At 47.1% G+C, this 19272-nt stretch overlaps 1 protein-coding gene across 1 annotated transcript in view; it reads left to right on the plus strand.

The window, feature by feature from the left end:
• Positions 1 to 17772, plus strand: part of LMCD1 (LIM and cysteine rich domains 1) — a 29485-nt gene extending 11713 nt beyond the window's left edge. Inside the window, exons 2-6 of the mRNA XM_005149487.3 lie at positions 2183 to 2271; positions 4325 to 4580; positions 9729 to 10064; positions 15081 to 15296; positions 15754 to 17772. Of these exons, the coding sequence (XP_005149544.3) occupies positions 2183 to 2271; positions 4325 to 4580; positions 9729 to 10064; positions 15081 to 15296; positions 15754 to 15912 (1056 nt within the window). The 3' untranslated portion in view covers positions 15913 to 17772. The remainder of the gene's footprint in view (positions 1 to 2182; positions 2272 to 4324; positions 4581 to 9728; positions 10065 to 15080; positions 15297 to 15753) is intronic.
• The last annotated feature ends 1500 nt before the right edge of the window (positions 17773 to 19272 follow it).

Here is a 19272-nt window from a genome sequence, read left to right on the forward strand (position 1 = left end):
CATGGGTAAGACTGAGTAAACATCAGTTACCCTCAATTACACTTGGACCTAGGACATGAACCAGAAGCCATGGTTGGACAAGTAGAATGAACTACCGAGACAGGGGCTTGTTAACACTGAGGGCACAGCGTGAAACACTGGGTGTACATATCAATGTGGAGGTCACAGGCTGGTAGTCACCCCAAATGGCTGTGATGTCCTGCACAGGCACTTAGACTGTGAAGTATCAGGCAGGTTATGGGGGTTTCATGTACTGATGATTGCTACTGATAAGACTTTTCTCTTTGCTTTTCCTCTTGTATGTAATGAAGCTTTTCCAAATGAGTTTATTTAATCCAGATGTCTGTATCTTAAATAAACAGCCATTCACAGTCACTTGCCCATACTCAGCTTCTAACTCATTAAGATCAGAGTCTGTTAAAAATCTCCGTCAGTTAGTGGGTACTGAGCACACGATTCCAGAACTGGCAAGATTGTGTGGTCTGTGGGGATCTTAAACATCTCTCTTCTGGAGAGCTGGCACATAGCTGAAGAATCAAATGGCCTATTTCTCTGGGGCAGGGTGGAGAGAGAGAGAGAGAGAGTGTGTGTGTGTGTGTGTGTGTGTGTGTATATTAAGGCTGTTTTAAAGACGTGTTTTTATGAATTCCCAGAGCGAGAGGTCTTTTCACTGGCTTCAAAATATCTATAAAAGCTGCAGGTGAAAAGAGGTGAAAACTACAGGTGAAAGCAGAGGCACAGATGAAATAGCAATCCCGGGGGCTAAGTGAGCTGAAATGGGCCATTTCATACCCTTTGGGCTGTGCTTCTCAAGGGCAAGCAGCCTTGTGTGGAGGCTTGATAGTTCTGTGCAAAAACGACTATGTAAAGGCTCGTTTACCTTAAAATTGGCAAACCAGTACCCAGCTCTTTCCAGAACCATCTGTTCATGAAAGCTTTGTCCTTATTAGCAACACTAGGCTTTCCAAGTAAATTAAATGCCTTTCCTAACCAAGTGCCATAAAATAACCATTTTTTTTTCTCTTGAAAACTGGAGTATGAGTTTGAATGTCAGAGGAGACCTTGGGGGCACTCCAGATCCCTGCAGGAGCTTTGAGGAGCCCAGGAGCCACTGCTGAAAGCTGGATGGGTGGATCTGGGCAGGAACAGGAGGAAGGAGCAGCTGCCAGTGTCATCAACAGCTTTGCATCCCAGTGGAGCTGTGAAGCCCAGTGCTGCTGGGCAGAGCTTAGGGCTGGTCACCAGCTACACCACTGCCTGCAGTGCCCAGCCACCCATGCAGGATGCCTGCAGAGCCTCCTCAAAGGGGGATTTAACCACCCACAACACTGCAGAGGGAAGCTGAGCACGTTCCTTCACTGCATACTTTAAAAATACCCTCTGTTCTTTTACTGCTGTTGATTCCTCCCTTGGAATATGGGCTTTGGCAAAGACTGCCTCTACCCCATCTAAAGCTGTGGAAGCCTCTGCTGGGGAGGGAGGCAGTGTGCATGGACAAGGGCTGTGAGTTGCTGAGTGGGGGAGAGGGGCTGGAGCTGGGTGAGGAAGATGAAGAGCTGGTGCTGGAGGCTTACGTAGTCTTTCATTACAAGATCATATGCTGTCATAACACAGAAGCTCATATGGACTAGATTAATACTGAACAGGCAAGCAACAGCCTCTTCAGCATTAGAAACTTCTGCAGCCTTAACTGTCATTCTGATGGGCCCCTGTAGAAAGACCAAGGAGGTCCAAGCTGCAGTAAAGCAAGCTCAGCATCAGGTTATGACAGCACACTTCATGTCCCACTGGAGGAAATTTTACTTGCACAGAATCGTTTGCAAAATATAAGGTAAATAAAAATAGCATGTTAATGAGACCAGAGGCCTCTGTGTATGAGATTAAGCTGCTATCTGGGGTGTGTGCATGCTTCACTGTGCTTGAATTGTTGCCCCCCTGCATTGCTCCGGACATGCCATCTTCTCTTTTAAGGTGAAAACCTTCATCCCAAGCATCTCTAAATAAACTTGATCAGGTCTGCATGGACGGTGCTCAAATGGCCTCTGGGAGGTTTGAAGTTTCACAGGACATAAGGCATGGCTGAAGAAATCATTTGAAGGACAAAACACAGAATTAGTCTTCTAGTCTCAGGTAATCTTTGAGGATAAAGCATTTCCAACTCCAGTGTCTTGTTCTTTTCCAGATGTCGCTGAGCCAGCCGCAGTCAGGAAGAGGTGTGCCTTGTTTACGCTGCAGAGGGATGTGCACGGGCTTTGAGCCACATTCTTGGAGGTAATGTCCTGGTCCTGATGACCCTTGTCCTGACACTGTGCCTTTGGTCCCGTTGATGTTCAGAGTCCAGTGACTGCATATAAAGAACTGCAGAGCACTTGAGGTGTGTTGGGAGGTGCAGAGGACACAGTCTCTGGCTAGGACAGCTGCTGAGTTGAGGAGATGCTCATGCTCCCTGCTCTCCATCCCCTTTCCCTCACTGGTCCTGTTTAAACCAAGCTGGAGCTCTCATGCCTGGGGTTTGGGTTTCTTTTCCACTTCTACCATTGTCCCCTCCCTGGGAGTTGACTATCTCTGCTAGATTGGTCACAGGTCTTGTCAGCAAGATGTGGCACAGGAACAAAGAGAACTGGGTGAAGAGATAGCCCATCTTGTAGAAGGGTCTCACCTGACACGGGACCATCCCTGGCACAGCACTGCATGGCTGGTGCTGTTCAGTGGGATGTTGGAAAGGGAGCGTGGCCCTGAAGCTTCTGCACATGGCTCTGCACAAGCCACTTGATGCCCTGCATAGTGTGTGCTCTGAAGTATGTATCCTCTGTGTACAGGATCTTCTGCCTGCCACATGCTGCCTTCCCAGCCTGTCAGATTGTTTCGAAATCAGTTTCTGAAAACAATTATGTCCTCGCTCGTTTTGGAGGCAGAGAAACGATGACCAAAAGGACAATCCTGCCCTGTTGGCAGGAGGTGTGCCAAGTGCCTGGCTGTCACTGTTGTCCATGAGGGCTTTGTGGGTGCAGAGCTGGCGCAGTGAAAACCCTTGGTGGGGGCTCAGTGCTGTGTTCTGCTTGGCAGCACCACAGTGGCTGTTGCTGATGGCCATCCTGAGCATCCAGACAGCTGAAGTGCCAGAAGGGTCTTGTTATTTGACACTTTATTTTCTGCTTTTCCACTTAAAAACACTAATTAAAGTAAATGGCCACCCATATTAGTAGCTGGTGGGGGCTGACCATACTGGGTGTTTGACTCTGGGCAGGGGCAGCAGGCTCCTGCCCTGTCTGCTTGCAAACCCAAATGGGAGAAACAAAGGGGGCTTTGAAATGGAAGGGACCAATCCAGATGTCATTAATTAGAAAAGAATTGGTGCCCTCTGAGGCTGTCTTGCAAAACACTGGACTCTTTTCTGTGAGCCTGGAGAGCTCCTGAATGCTGTGGGACAACCAGGTCCTATCACAGTGGCACATGGGAGCCTGAGGTCTTTAGGCATGCTGCTGGCAAACTGCAGTAGGCTTCACTGTGTGGTAGTGTCCTACAGGCTTCAGTTCCCGAGATCAGTGCCTCAGCTGTGTGGAAATCCAAACTTTAAAACACATTTGGTTAATCACTACTTTTTTAATTGACTTAAAGACTGGTTTGCTTACCGCTTGTCCCAGGATCCTGCTGAAATACTTGGGGTTGCATCAGAGTTACTTTGTCCTTTTTGCTGTTAGCATTGATTGAAAAGCTGGCCAGCAGAAAGTGGCCTTATAGACTCAGCTATAAATCATAAAGATGTGATAATTAAAATTATAGACACTTAAGTATCAATTCCTTTTAGCAGTCACATTTGTAATGGTATGTAAAACTTTGTAAAAGGTAATGCTGGCGCTTAACTCTTGGAGACTGGTGAGAGTGGGGATACAGTGATGCTTGAAGGGGCTTTCAAAGTTCACAGGAAGTGGCAGCTTCCCATGGTGGGCTAGAGGCAGCATTATATCAGCAGTGCTGCAGCTGCTTTTGCTTGGGGTTGGGGTTTGTGGCTTTCTGCTCTGCCACTGCCAATCCGTTAGGAAAAGCTGGACACGAGCTGACAATGTGTACTTGCAGCCCAGAAAGCCAACCATATCCTGGGCTGCATCACCATCAGTGTGACCTTTGTACCTGGAGTACTGTGTCCAGCTCTGGGGCCCCCAGCACAAGGAGGACATGGACATGTTGGAGCCCACATGCCACAGGTCTTATGCCATAACCCTGCTCTGTGTTTAACCTTTGGAAGAGGCTGACCCATCGCATGATCATGTGCCTCTTATGGCCCAGCTCTCATCAAAAGCATGATCTTGGTTGTCACCCACAGGAAGATCTGTAAGTCATGCAAGTGCAGCCAGGAGGATCACAGCCTGAGCTCGGAGGTGGAGGACGATCGGAAGATTGGGCGCTTGCTCTCAGACTCCAAGTACGCCACACTCACTGCCCGCGTGAAGGGAGGTGATGGCATCCGCATCTACAAAAGGAACCACATGACCATCACCAACCCCATTGTCTCCCGGAAAGACCCCACCTTTGACACCATCACATATGAGTGGGCTCCACCAGGGCTCAACCAGAAGCTGGTAAGATAATCCATGGCATGTTTGATGGGTAGTTGTTGTTTATGGAGATCATAATGTAGCTCTGGAATAAAGTTATCAGGGGGAAAATCAGTAAAACATACAACTTGCCTCAGAGAGCAAAAAGGCACATAACATTTTGTATTTTGGAAAACCATGTAAATAACTGGGGTAGGTGGGAGAGGGGAATGGATTGCTTTTGAGCTTTTATAGCTTTGCTTACATTTCTAGGAGAAGTCTTAATGGGTTTTACAACTAGAATGCTCACTGCTTTGATAAAGCTCATGTCCAGTAAAAACACTGCTGAGGAGAGATCCCATCTCTGCTGTCCTGCCAGTTGTACAATACCTGCACAGCCCAAGCAGGCATGCGCCTGCTCCAGAGCCCTGGGCTGGATGTGGGAGCAATTCTGCCAGGCCACCTTGGGGTGTCAGGACTAAGGTTTGGTCCCTTCCCTGGGCACCAAGGAGGCAGAAAGCTGTGCGAGATGTGGGATGAGGACAAGAAGTTAACTCCAGAGGTGGAGGTAGCTGGGCCACTTTCACTAACCTGGAGGCCTTTTCAGCAAACCCTTCAGGAGATCATGCTTCAGTCTGCCTTGGGAGCAGAGAAAATAAATCAGTGTGGAAAAAAGTAATGCTGCATCTACATCCAGTGCTGTGTTTGTAAATTATTCTGTTACAGAAATGGGCTTTAATGATGATAGCACAATAATGGTTGTCTTTAAAATAGAAGATAATTATTTTTTCTTTGCTTGATGAGGTAGTTATTAAAATCTTGGACTTAAAATAGACCTGGCATCTCAAGCTTATTAACCAGGAATGCAACTACTGCTCACTGTGCTGCTGTAAATCACAGAATGGCCAGCCCTAAACCCCCGCAGAATGCCGCCTTGTTTCCTGTTGAATGCTGTAGCACCTCAGCCCTGGACACCTGTCTGTAGGAACACTGAAATGGCCAAAACAGCATGCGTACAGCAATCGGCTCATGGTTTAGCTGCTTTGTAATGTTGTTCTGTTTAAGTTCAGCTCAGATCTGCTGGGCAAGCAGAGGAAAGGGAGGGGAGGTTGAACTTCTTGTGGGGGTGGGCAGTTGGGTGGTTGTTCCTTGGGGCTCTCCATGTCCTGCTCCCAGAAGAGCATCACTTTAGTAGGAAACATCCTCCTACAGCAGCCCAGGCTGAACTGAGCAGAGCACTGGGCTTGGAGCCCCTGTGCCAAGGGGCTCTCCAACAGCAGCCTGCCCCTGTTCCCAGCAGACTCATGGATCTTCCTTCCCTGTGGAGCAGGACCATGGAAACTCATGGTGCTAACATGTGATAGCTTGGAGGAAAGTGAAGCTGAGCTCTGTGGCTGAGAGCACCCTGCCCACAGCTCCTGCCACCATGGGCATGAACTCTGCCCCTTGCTGCTTCCTGAGGAACCTCTCCCAGATCCAGCACTGAGCTGGGGTTTTTTTCCTTACAGCTTAAACATAGTCAGGTCCAAATAAAAGAAAACATTTGTGTTCAGGTTTTGTAAAGAGAACTCCGGGTAAGAAAGGGAGATGGGGAGCGTGGCCCTGTGCTGAGGACAGGATCTGAAAACAAGACCCCCAGCCCCAGCTGCCATCCAGGCGAGTAGTATTGCTGTGCAGGAAGGAATGGAAGTGTGTTTTGGTGTATGGAAGTGTTAGTCAGCAGAGCGCTTCTTGAGGGAGAGCATTTAACTCACTTTTGACTGTATTGTGGTACTAAAACCATTATATACTAAGCTGTCATTAGTGGACAGCTTTTGCTCTTCAAATGAAATAGTTTAAAGCTGCTGGAAATTGCAACCAGCTTTTTTTAAAGAATTAAAACAAATGTGAAAATGCAGCTTCAGGCCCAAGAGGCAGACTTGATTCTTCTTAACTCAGTTGCCCTCACCCCCTTGGAAAGGCTGACTGCATGTGTCCTGAAGTCTGTATTGAGAATGCAGCTGGGACCTGTGGTGCTAATTGGAGCAGACCACTGGGCTTCAATGAGAGATTGAGACCCCCATGGAGCTGACTGCCTGACTGTTTAATTGTAGTGCCGCTGCTCTCAGCCTCCTTCCCTCCCCTTCCCTTTGGTAGGAGCTTGCCTAGCAGGAATGTTTGTTTAACCAGTGTTTGCCTTCCACAAGTCCCGGGGGGAATCAAGGAGCTCATGAGGGATAGGGAGAACAATGATGGCACTCTTCCCATCCAGCCTGATCGTTCAGCCTGCTGCCCAGCCTGGGATTTATCAGAAACCAGGGTTTCACAGCTCTGAGCTGGCTGCAGCGCTGTGCTGCCAGCATCTTGGGGCAGGGTCACTTCCTTACTGTGAAGGATGCCCAAACTCTGCAGTTCCTGGGCTGCTTTCTTCTTCTATGGGCCTGAACCCTGACCATAACCCCTTGTGGGTGCATGTTTGGGGTGATCATGTCCAGTGGGGGCACTAGGGAGCCTGGCAGCTTTGCCACCCACTGGGGCAAACTACCCCGCCTTGGAAGCTGGTAAAGTGGCAGCTTAGAGGGTACATGCTTCATGAAAGCTTTCGAACTCTTCATATTGCCTGAACAGGCTAGAAGATATTTTAGTTCAAGTAAACAGCATCCAGGAGCTTTGTAGATATCCTTGATGAATTTTGGTCTGAAGATCAATTTGACAAACTTTCAGGAGTGATGCTGGATGTCAGCTATTCTCAGGATAGCTTGAAAGGGATTTGGGCCAAAAAGCTATTAGTGCATAACTGACACGCTCCAGTGGCTTCCTTCTGAAGGCACGCTGGAAACCTGGGATTGTTTTTAATATCATTGTCTCGAAGTGAATGGTCCAATAATAGGAGGAAGTTCAGAGTGTGTTTTCATTAAGCCATGCCTGGAGAAGCAATGAAGTAGATATTCAGGGTCCTTGGGGAAAGTGAAAAGAGCAGATCATAAAATATCTGATGTGCAGGAGTTAATTCTGAGGAAGAGCATTTTAGATTTTCACTGTTATCTGCACTAAGGCAACAGAGTAAAGCATTTCACCATAGTAATACATGGTAGCAGCAGAAAAAACAACTTTTCCTCATCCTGCTTTCCCTGAGGTATTCTGTGGATGTTTTATGACATCAGCAATTATAATCTTAAGCATTCTGTTGATCAGTGAGTGAAATCCTACCATGTTTCTGGGCAGATATTGGTCCCTGCCACTGAGCACTCCAGCTGTAGTAATAAGAAAGGCTTAAGACTTTGCTTTTCTCTCTTGCTTTCAGCACAGATGTTTTGTACTGGCAATGGAGAGTCTGGTGCCAGAGTGGAACGAGGTGCTTCACATGCATGTGCTGGCATGGTGCTTTCTCATAGCACTGGTAGAAGTGTTCATTAGTCTTGGCACGTTTGTAGTGGATTAAGAATTTCTTCCATTAAGATCCTACTGTGCTAATGCTTTGCTAGTGCTCTTGCTGTAGCTGCACCAACCCAGTGCAGACTGTACAGCATTTGCTGTCCTGAAGTTGTGTTGTACAGCATGAGGCTTTGGTTGTTTTTCTTTCCAGTTGTTGGATAATACCAGCAATATCCTTGTTTTGTAGGGCAGTGCCTGTGTGAGGCCTGGGAGGAGCTGTCGGGAATTCTTTTCTCTTGCTTCTGTAGTTCCTATTAGGATTTCTCACTTCTGTGAAAGCCATCTGTGCACCAGATCACTTCTACAGCGTCCTGTAGCTCTCTAACCAGCTATTCCCAAGCAGCACCTTCATCCATGTGCTTCCTTCTCCCCTGGAAAAAGTCCTGGATATCAATCTTGCCATTGCACAGAGGCATGATATACTGAGTGTTGATGTGTAACATATTGTGCTGCAATGTTAGCATGCACCCTAAGAAATAGGGAAGAAGCCCTGTCTCCATTAAATAATTCATCTATTGCTGCTGTGAATCTTCAGGCAGAAATCTTGCCCTGCAATGATTCTATAGGGCTGAAAGTAGCTGAGGTGGAAGCTGACTTTGAAGTTCTTACAGATGTGATGAGCTATTTGGTGCCATGCAGATGTTTCTGTATTTAAAGACCCAACTGACCTGGCCCATGCACAGTAAACAGTTAATCACTTCTCTATGGTTTGTAAAATTCAGATTTCAAATGCTGACCACGTCAGAAACAAATCTAATGCAGATGGATGCTGGTCTTTAAAGTGGAATGGCAGAGTGCCAACTGGCTGCCCCATAGCTCTTCACACTACAATAGGAAAAATGCCTTGAGTGGGAACCTCCCTTCCCTTCGGTACCAGGCCAGCAGAAGTTAACTGTACAGACCCCGCTATCCTGCAAGTGCTAATTCAGTGTGGGACAGACCTCTCGCAAGATTACACTTTAATCTGCTTTTAAGACAGTGGTTAGTAGCCAGTTGAGTAGGAGGCTCTATTTTTGATAGCTTCTTGGCATTTACTTTCCATGTTGCAGGGCATCAATGACCAAACGCTTTCCCTTTACTGCAAAATCAATAACTGTGCAGCATTGGCAGCTCTGTGTTACATACAGACTCAGCTGCTGACTGCTTTTTTTCCTGAATTAAGATTCTGGTTTTAATTGATAAAAGGGGGAGCTTTTACTGTAAACTATGCTGCATGCAACCCATGAGGGCTATGAGGTGCCTTGATACAGGCTCTGACCTGCTCCTTGGAGCTCTCCCTGTCCTGGCACAAAGCAGTAGGAAGCTGCCTGGTCTTGGGTTTAGATGTTTATAGATTTCTGGTCTTTTCAGCAGCCTGGGATAGTGGCATGTGAGGGATGGTGCATTGGGATCTGGGTGTAAAACTAATAAAGCAAGTTTTCATTGCTTTCCTATGGAATTCTGGGGGTTTGTTTGGCTTAAAAAGAAAACAACACACAACCAAAAATGTCCCAAACAACCAAAACATGAAGAAAAACTCCAAACCAAATCCAACTCCCACCCAACCTGTTTTCTGAGGATGAAATGATTAACAGTAGCCTGGCTGCTACTTGCATCTGAGTAACTTTAGCTTTTCATTCCTGAAATGCTGGAAAAACATAAAGGGAGAAAGGAAGGACCATGTTTTCTGCCACTGCTGCATAACGTGAGCAGAGCATCTGTTTGCAAAGCCCTGTGGATGTGATGAGCGCTTCCCTGCCAAAGGCAGCTCAGTAACTGTTGGTGCTCTCCCCATCCCAGGCCATGCAGTACATGGAGCTGATCCCAAAGGAGTTGCAGCCGGTGGCAGGAACGGAGGGAGCCTACTACCGTCGTCGGCAGCTGATGCGACAGCTCCCACTGTATGACCAGGACCCGTCCCAGTGCCGCGGCCTCGCCGAGGACGAGCTGAAGCTGATGGAAGACTTTGTGAAGAAGTACAAAGCCGAAGCACTGGGCGTTGGGGAGGTGGCTCTGCCAGGCCAAGGCGGTGCAGGGAAGGAGGAGGGGAAGCAGCAGGACAAGAGCATAGAAGCCAGCAAACCCTCTGAGTCCACCAATGGGGCCCTGGAGAACGTGCCTGCAGGAGGGCAGTATGTGAGTGCTGTGGTCCATGGCGGTGGGATGGGCTGGATGGGGTGTCCCCGGCTCTGCTTTTGGAGCTTGGGGAGCTTTCGGGGAACAGCTTTGGTCTCAACTAGAGGTGGGTAAAGTTTGCCCCAGCTCAGGATGTCTGTTCCTTGTTCACAATGCTGCTCCTGTCAGCTTCTGCAGGGCTGCTACAGTGCTTTTTCAAGCCACTGAAGCAGTGCTGCAATGTTCAGTTGCATTGTGGCATGCTTTTGTAGAGCACTGTGAAACACCCTAGTGGGACTTGTGTACTCCTGCCAGTCCTGCCTGTCTGTCTAACAGGGCTGAAGAGGGATGGTTATAATCTCACAGCAAAAGCTGTGCTGAGCCACCAGGGTAAGTAAACCCTCTGCTAGACGCACAAGCAGTGATCTTTGACTTTGGATTCTTGGCATCTCTGAAAGATTGGGCATGACACTGCCCTGTGTGTTTGTGAGTCAATAAGGTAACCGAGACATCTTACTGCGAGTCAGTGAGTGTTTGCAGCTAGGCATCCAGACCGGAGCAAGTGGAAAGACTGCAAGCGACAGGAGGTGGTGGCTCGCTCTAATTAATGCAGAGCTGTGAACATGGAGATAGTGCTTCCAGGGCTGTAATCGCTTGGGGGAACTTTGAACAGATGTTCCTGGGCATAAAAATACATTTCCACAGGGAAATGATTGAGATTCCCTAACACCCTTTCAGATTTATATTCTCCCAGCGCTGTCTGGAGTGGCCATTGTGGTTGCTGAACAAATGCTTATCATAAAATATGGTGAGTGAAAATATATCAAACTGTCCCTTGTGAGGGTGACTTGCAGCAGAGGTTTTAAAGCTGTAAAAGAAAAACGGTGTCGGAGGGTTTATAAGGGAAGATTTTTCTTGCCATTGCTGCACTGAGATTGTAACATGTTCAGAGCAGTTTTCATTTTCATTCCATATTGGGTAATGTATCCCCTCTGCTATGGCCTTTTCTGCTAACATGCATCTGACTTTCAGAGCCCAGTGATACAGTAAAGGTTTTTCACCATTGCAACAAAATACTGAATCAGGCAAAGAAATTATCTAAAAAATAGCCAAGAAAGGAAGGTTTCTATTAAACATTTATTAATAAAAGTTAACTTAGCAATGCCTGTTTACTTAGACTGCAAGTTTGTCCTTTCAAAATTACATAGCTGTGATGTTGTTCTCCTTAGTTTTAAAGCATCATTTTTCTCAAGGCACTAGCTGAAAAACCACTTCAGAGCACTTGTAGAAGATCCACTTTGACCAATGCTCAGTTTACAGCAGCCCCATTGAGTGCTGTGGTTTCTTGCTAAACTAAGACAGGACTCCTGTTTCCCCCCTGTAAGAAAACAGTGCCCATTTTGATTTGATCTCCTGTGTGGGAATTAATGCTGCTGACCTGATAGGAATGGACTGTGTCCCAAGATCTGAAATGTGCTGAACTTCCAGAAGAACTGCTGGCTTTTATGGAACTGCAGTGGGAAAGTTCTGCCATAGAAAAATGAGATAGATAGCACTTTGCAATATGTGTGAGGCTGAAAGTAGATGTGAGCGAAATGAGCTATATGAAGACTGAGAATAGATGTGAAGGGACTGAGAAATGAAGTGCATAAAGCCAGTGATACTGGAGGCCTTAATGTTCTCACTGTATCCAGGGTTGAAATGTACATCAGCACACTCCAAAACAAAAACAACATTACCTTTGCTCTAGAAGAGAATGAACCCAGAAAGCACCAAAGCTGCACCAGGAAATAAGCTGGAATTTCCTTGGGTGTTTGTGTGGTCCCTGTGCTAAGGTTGTTAAACCTCTTATTGCACACTCAGGCCAGCTGTGTTGAAATTGGTGTGCAAAGGAAAACATACAGGGCCAATGTAAATCACCATGAGAAAGGCATCTGAGCTCAAACAGCTTTTTGAACCCATTTCGGCTGTAGAGAAGGGGCCCCATCACTGCAGTAAGTCTGTCCTAGGAGCTGAGTGTTCTCCACTGAGCATAAAATCATCTTTAACCCCCTCAGAACTGGAAAGTCTTCTCGTATTATAAGCAACTGTGCTGGAATAAAAAAAAATCTGAAGCAGTTGATCAGAATTAGCTACTGTCCCCAAAACCTTGAGGCTACCAATGTAGGGAATGCTCTGGGGAAGCCTTGTGGCATCTGGGGCACTCATTCTGTGGGAGCTGTGATCGCAAAGTAGCAGCTAGTGGAGAGGGTGAATTTGGAAAAGCTTAGGGGAAAGGGACACTTTCTTGGCCAACACATCTGGTTACTCTGCTAATAAAGTCTTCACTCCTCTCCTTACATGATGGAGATGTAAAATAAGTACCAAGCTGTAATGCCATCTTAAATTTGAAGAGCCACTTTATTTAGTGTAAATGACAGGGTGGTGGAAGTTATATGATGCTTAGGAAAAGCCCTGTGGATTACTACCATAGAAAGAAACAGCAAAATAAGTTGTTTTTCTAACAGTTCTTTTTGGCAAGAAACTTGAGCTCAGAGTTGGAAAGCTGCTCGTGTTTGTTCTCACTGTTAGATCCTGCAAGATAAGCGGGGCTGGGATGGATGGCTCTGGTGGTTTCTCGGCATTGTCACCCCCAGAGGCAGCTGCAGGGTTGGGCTCTGCTGCCCTGACTCACCCAAATCTGGTGCCTTGGAGAGGTATCGGGCATGTAAGGAAAAATATGGCCTCAGTTCCATACAATGGGTGCAGAATTCATTGGTGCCCTTCTGCCCCCACTGCCAGTGAGGCTGGTGTACCAGTAGTGCCCACATTGAGCATGGCATCCTCAGGTACTTTTTTCCTTGTTCATACAGACCAGAAATAGCACAGCTTCTGCACCACTGAGCTTACTCCTTTGTCGGCGTGGGTCTTGGGAGTACTTAGAAATGCATCTGAAGCCCTTTGCAGTAGAAGGAGTGGTGTAAGCAGACATATCCCCTTTCAGACTTGTGGAAAAGCCAAGCCAGGAAACATTTTGCCCCTCTTCTGTTGCTGCCTTCACTAGTCATACTGAATTTCCTGGTAAAATGCCCATCAGTGTGGTGGAACCGCTCCAAGGACTGCAGGGCACCTAATGAAAATCCAGCCTGAACAAGGAGGAGGCAATAGCGAGGTGTGCTAGAAATAATAGTAACAAAACAAAGAAAAGCCACTTGGTGGGTGTAGATAGGCCTGTAGCCTTCTGCTGTGTAAAGGGCAAAATGAGTTTAAGAAAACTCCCTAGATGCAGAGAACAGTCTCTTTGGCAGTCAGGCTGTGAACTAGCAAAAGGGTGGATGTGGTGGGAAACTTGCCTTTGGTTTGACGTATGTATAGCTCACAGAGAAGCCCCACTCCCTCTGTGCCCCATAAAGGCTGTTTCTGCTACTGCTTTACTGGGCTTGTATCAGGGAGGGTCGCAGAGGGGTGAGTTTCTCAATCTGTTGTGGCATCAGGGTGGTGTTCCTCAGGTTGTGGACCACAGCTTCCCTGTGCAATGTCCCCCTCTTCCCTTCCTGCCCCATCCCTAATGTTCTCCTTCAGCTCAGGAAGTTTTATTTAACTTCTGGTGAGAAATTCTGGTTTTGTGTCTCTTCTATGCACCTTTTGAAGTTTGCTGGCTTAAATCAGAGTATTTGTGAGCAAATCCATCATCTGAATGCAAGGAAACTCCCAACCCCTTGCTGCCTGGAGCATACTGGAGGGGGGCCAAGGCCATGCGAATAGTCTGGTTGGGCACAGCAGCTGAAACCACAACACATGCGACACACAAGCTGCTTCACACTGCATCTTGGTTTCATAAAAGCCTTCAGCAGACTGGTAGTAGAAGTCTGGCCTTGCAGCCAAGAGTTCTGCTGGAAGAGACTCCAGCCGCTACTTAAGAGTGTTTTGTTTTGTTTAGGGAGTGACAAAGCACAGGCTCCAAGTTGTTATCCTGACCTGGACTATCCAGACTTAAATGGGTATTTAAATAACAGCTCATCAGTTGTCAGCCTCCAAGAGGAGAGCTTTAAAGCTTGCTCTAAGCTAATCGCAGGATCACTCTGCAGGCACAGATAAAGAGTAAGCCCGGTTGGCCTTGTGTGTAATGTGCATAAATGTTAATTAATCTTCAGATTAGCCAAGTCTAATAATTGGGCTGTTATAAATTGAAAGCACTGTGCTGAAAGTGACATCTGTCTTATGCATAGATGTATATATTAAAACATAATGAGAAAAGAACCAAGTCTCTAATCTCTATGCAAATAACATCTTTGCTGTGCTGCACTTCGGCACTAGAGGATGTTCTAACTCTGGGAGCCTTGGCATTTTGGTGGGTTTGGTTTTAGCTTGGGAGGAGGGTCCCAAAGGCCAGACACTTAACTGATGGTGGGCAGTGCTGTTCTTACCTGCCTGGATCTGGCTGCAGACAAAAGTAAACAGTATTCCAGGGGAAGACTAGCCAATATATATTTCTAATGACTTCTAATTATTTTACCTCTTGATACTCTGTCCATGCATAGCACTGGTCCAAATGTTTGCACAGGATGTGAAGTGTGGTAGGCTGAGAGGTGTTGGTTCTGTTGGCTTTGGATGCCCTGTGATGCTCTGTGTTGTCTGAGTCCTACTGCACAATTGAGATGTTTTCCCAGCACTTTTCTTGAGCTGCAACCATTGCTTTCTCTTCAGTTCAGCATTTCCTTGCTCTTCCACCTCGCTACACTGTTTCTATAGCCTCATTTCAGGCTGGTGATACAGCTGTGAAGTGGGGCTTTGGTACCCTCAAGATTCCCTTCACAGAACAAGAGCTCAAATGAAAGCAACCAAAGTCACGCATCTTATCAGTCCTGGAATTAAACGTTTAATTTCTACTGTCCTCCTTGGTGCTATGGGATGTTGAGCAGGGGCACCGCAGGTCCTCCAGTTTATGTAGAAGCAGGAAGCATTGAGGATGTGCTTGGAGAGTGTGGTGCTGTGCTTTGCTAACTGTGCTCTTAACCAGCTACATGGTCCATGCTCACCCCACTGTCTCTGTTGCAGCACTGCGAGACCTGCAAGCAGGCATTGCCCGAGGACTACCCGGTGGTGTACGCTGACAGGGCGGGCTACTCCCGGCAGTGGCACCCGGCGTGCTTTGTGTGCTGCCGGTGCTCCGAGCCCCTCGTCGACCTCATCTACTTCTGGAAGAGCGGGGCCGCCTGGTGCGGGCGCCACTACTGTGAGAGCCTCCGGCCGCGCTGTGCTGGCTGCGATGAGGTAGGGACCAGCTGCTCCCTGACCCTGTTGGGGTCTTGGGGTGGGCTAATTCAGCGCTGCTTAACCCACCTGCCTACCCGTGCCTCCTGAGATGTCCTCTGGAAGTGGCATCCTTCTGGTGCTGGTCACCAAGGCTGCAGCTCTGGGGAGCTGAAGGTGTCTAAAGAAAATGGGGCAAAACAGGGCGATATTAATGATAGTCTCAGCTGGCGATGCTGTATCTGTCTAAGAGCAACAATCAAGCTCTAGTTGTATTTAAAACCTGATGGTTTTATAGCTCTTAATTGCAGCCCATGACTCATTGCTCAGGAGGTCCTACATCTTTTAATTAACCCTTCCCAAAGCCGGCTCCATGACTGGCTATTTGGTGGGATGCATGGGGTGGACTCTCCCTGTTCCTGTCATGCTCCAGCTTGGTGAGACAGTGGAAATAAGCAATTGTCTGTCTGTCCTGTAGATCATCTTCTCGGAAGACTACCAGCAGGCAGAAGGCATGGCCTGGCACAAGAATCACTTTGCCTGCCTGGAGTGTGAGACTCTGCTGAGCGGCAAACCCTTCACTCTGGACAACACCAGCCTCCTGTGCACGACCTGCAGCAAAAGCAAACACCTCTGAGCAGGGAGCAGCCTGGGGCAAAGTGGGTTCCCTGAGCTCCCAGAACTGGGGTTATTTGACAAGTACATGAGAAGGGAAAGGTTAAAATACAATTAAGAGCCTGGCTATTCATTTGCAAGCAACTAAGTGCTCCCTTGCATCCAATACAGCTTGCAGGAGATTATTTCCTTGGGGAAGAAGCAAGAGAAACTCATATGCTTGTGAATGGGAGGTACATGGTGTATCTGACTAGGAGGGACTGAAAGGAGGTTCTGTGTTGTGCTGTTCTTTTTATAAAGTCTTTCCAAGCTTCTTTTGATTATGATCTTGCAATAGGCTTTTGGAAATAACACATGTCAGGAGTGTTTAGTGGCATACTAAACCTATGGCCGCGGTCAAAACCAAGGGTTATTCATATTTTTGGAAATCCATACTGGAAGCTTAGACTAACAGGCTGCTGACAGCTGTACTAAAGCCATGGGTTTGAAGAATTTGATTAGCCTGGGTGATTACTTTCTGAAAGCAAATTATATAAAATTGCAGCAACATGTAGCTGTAGCTTTCTCCTCCTTAGTGTACTATAATGCATACATAACAAGTTGGCACACAGAGAGACTGGTTTAACCCTGGGGAGATGGGAAGGGTGCAGCTCTGCCCCAGGACGCTGAGTGCTCGTTGCTTGTGAGCTTTAGTCCTGAAATGGGAATGCAAAACCAGGCTCCCCAGCCTCTTGCCTGCCTCCAACCGCTGTTACTGCAGGCAAGTGTGTTTCCACAGAGCAGCATTGTGTTCTACTGCAGTGCTGGACATTGTTAAGCACTTAAAGTGTGGGCCTTTATTTTGGCTGGGTTTGACCAGGAATTTTGTAGAAAGCAGCTTTTCAGCCTAAGCTGTCTGGGGGGTTGTGCCTGAAATGCTGCAGTGCCAAGATTTTCCTGTAATGTTAATGACCCCCTCCAAAGACCAGGGAACTGTAACTTCCCCTTGGAGCTGGCACCACCCTTGACCTGGGCTTTACCCTGCTCCTTGTCCCGCAGCTCTCCCATCCCTAGGGAAGGTCCCTGTGACCTCCTGGATCTGACAGGGATGACACTATCCCAGGATCTGGCACTGAGTCTCTGCCATTAGTATTTGTTCCCTACATCAAGCAATGCTTCTGGTAGTCACTGAAAATCTCAGCTAGTCCAGGCTGGCAGATGTCTGTGTGCTCAGTCTTTTTTCCTATATTAAATGTACATTATTTGCCAGAGAACAGGAATAGTTTTTGCAGAGGTGAATGTGCAAGGAGCTTGCAGCTGCTGGGTTTTCTTTCTGCTTACAGAAGATGCTGGTTTCTCTTTAAACCATGCTCCATGCTGTGGATGTTTTCTTACTTATGATAAAATAACTTGCAAATGAGAGTTGGGGGGAACTGTACTTGCTGCAGGGTTGGGGCATTTGAGCTGTGGGCCAGCTTGTGCCCCTCTGCCACATGTGTTGGGGGTATAAAGACATATCTGCATGTAGGGCACAGTGCTGCTTAAGTCTTGCTCAGCCCTATGCTGCTGCATGGTTGATATCCCTGGAAATGCTGGGGTGTTTAAAGGGGGTAAATGAAATGGAATAGAAACATCCTGAGGTGGCAGCTGCAGCCATAGCTGTGGGGTGATGGATGTGTGTTGCAGTGTGACACGATGCCTATGCTCTTGGGGTCCTTTGTCCATCTTGGGTTAGTGAATGGATGTGCTGAGTGCCAGGGTTGGATGCTTCCAGTCAAGAGAGGATGTACAGACCTCGAGCAATGCTAGGAATAATAAAGCTCCCTTGGATCAGCCTTGGGTACAGGCTCTTTGGTTGTAAGCAAAGTGGGAATGAAAAATAAAGCCCAGTGCTTATTAGCTTTATCGCCTCTTCATTTTTTTCTTTGCAAAGGAAATGTTTTTACATCTTTGTAAATTTGTTTTTTTAAAGACACTTTCTAAACTCTGTGATGTTAAAACAGCCAAAAGTGCATACACTCAGTGTAAGCAGTGATAGGAATAGTGTAAATCACCAATGAAAGGCCAGACATTAACATCGCAACAGCATTCCCTGATGGAAAGTCAGTGTCCATTTACAACACAGCTGGTTACCTCTTAAGGTGATCACCTACAAGGTAGGTGCATGGTCATTGCACAGGTGTCTGCGAGGAAATTAAATGGAAAAATAAAATCAACAAAACATCAAGTTTGTCAATGTGAGAGGCTATTACCTAAACTGCTGCCATCACAGCATGCTGCCCTCTTCTCCCTGGCTGGTCTGTGTTTGTTTTGCCTCGGCTGGCTGCATAGTCCTTGCAGGGTTTGTGATAGAATGAGCCCCTTCCACTGCAGCCAGGGTTACAATAGAGACTCAAAGGGAGGAGGTGGAGAAGAGGTGGTTCTTGTTTTCTGTGCTGAAGAAGAATGTGCGTGGTGGGAGCTTGGGTAAAGGTCAGAGCAGAGGCATGGGGAGAGAATGGGAGTTTGGGGGAGTGCTGGCACCCCAGTGTAGCAGCAGGGCAGGAGGCATCAGTCTGGTGTTGTGAGGGCACGACTGGGCCATTCCACCACCCTCCCTGCAGTGGGATGGTTTCTGAATGAGAGGTCAAGTACAAGTATTGATCTCAATCATATCACCTTGGTTAGGTTTATCTTGCTGCGCTGTGACCGCAGTCTGCACACAGTAGCATCAAGTTCTTGCACAGTCTATCTGCATGAACACAATCTTTGATCACTAATACCTTTATCTGGCTACTTGGAAAGAAGATGCCACTATGGGCATCAAAACCCAAAGCTTTGGATTTTGATTTTTGTGATCTGCAAATTGTAAATCTTGTCTGAAGTCCCTGTTTCAGCATACACATGCTTGCTTCAGGCTTTTTGGACTGCTGGCATCCACTCAAACCTTTCAGATATTTCTGCAGCTTGTAAAACATTGTCTGCTAGAAAAATCACTGCAATTACACAGCTTAACAAAATCCTGGACCTCTCGAGTGTTAGGAGCAAAGGCTTGAAATTAATGCATCTAATAGCTCAAAATGTATGTGATTCTTCAGTTTTGCTATTCGAATTGAAACTCAGTGTAACTATGAGAAGATATTCGTGCCAAGTGAAGACATTACACTGTGTCTTGCTATGGGTTATAATCTAGAGCAAAGGAAGCTGCTGCAGCTGCCTTCTGTAGGTCATGAGCTCTGGTTTTCAAGATAGTTACATTTACAGAGGTTTGCTGGTCTGGCTAATACAGAGCCATCAGTGAGCATACTGGGGTCTGTCCCGGAAAGTAATAAAACCAGTGCAGTTTCACAGGGTTACCACGTACAATAGGATAGACTAAGGGCAAAGACTGTGTTGTGTGACTGTCTGAAAAGCATCTTGTGCC

Source organism: Melopsittacus undulatus, chromosome 9, assembly GCF_012275295.1.
Source record: "Melopsittacus undulatus isolate bMelUnd1 chromosome 9, bMelUnd1.mat.Z, whole genome shotgun sequence".
Lineage (NCBI taxonomy): Eukaryota > Metazoa > Chordata > Aves > Psittaciformes > Psittaculidae > Melopsittacus > Melopsittacus undulatus.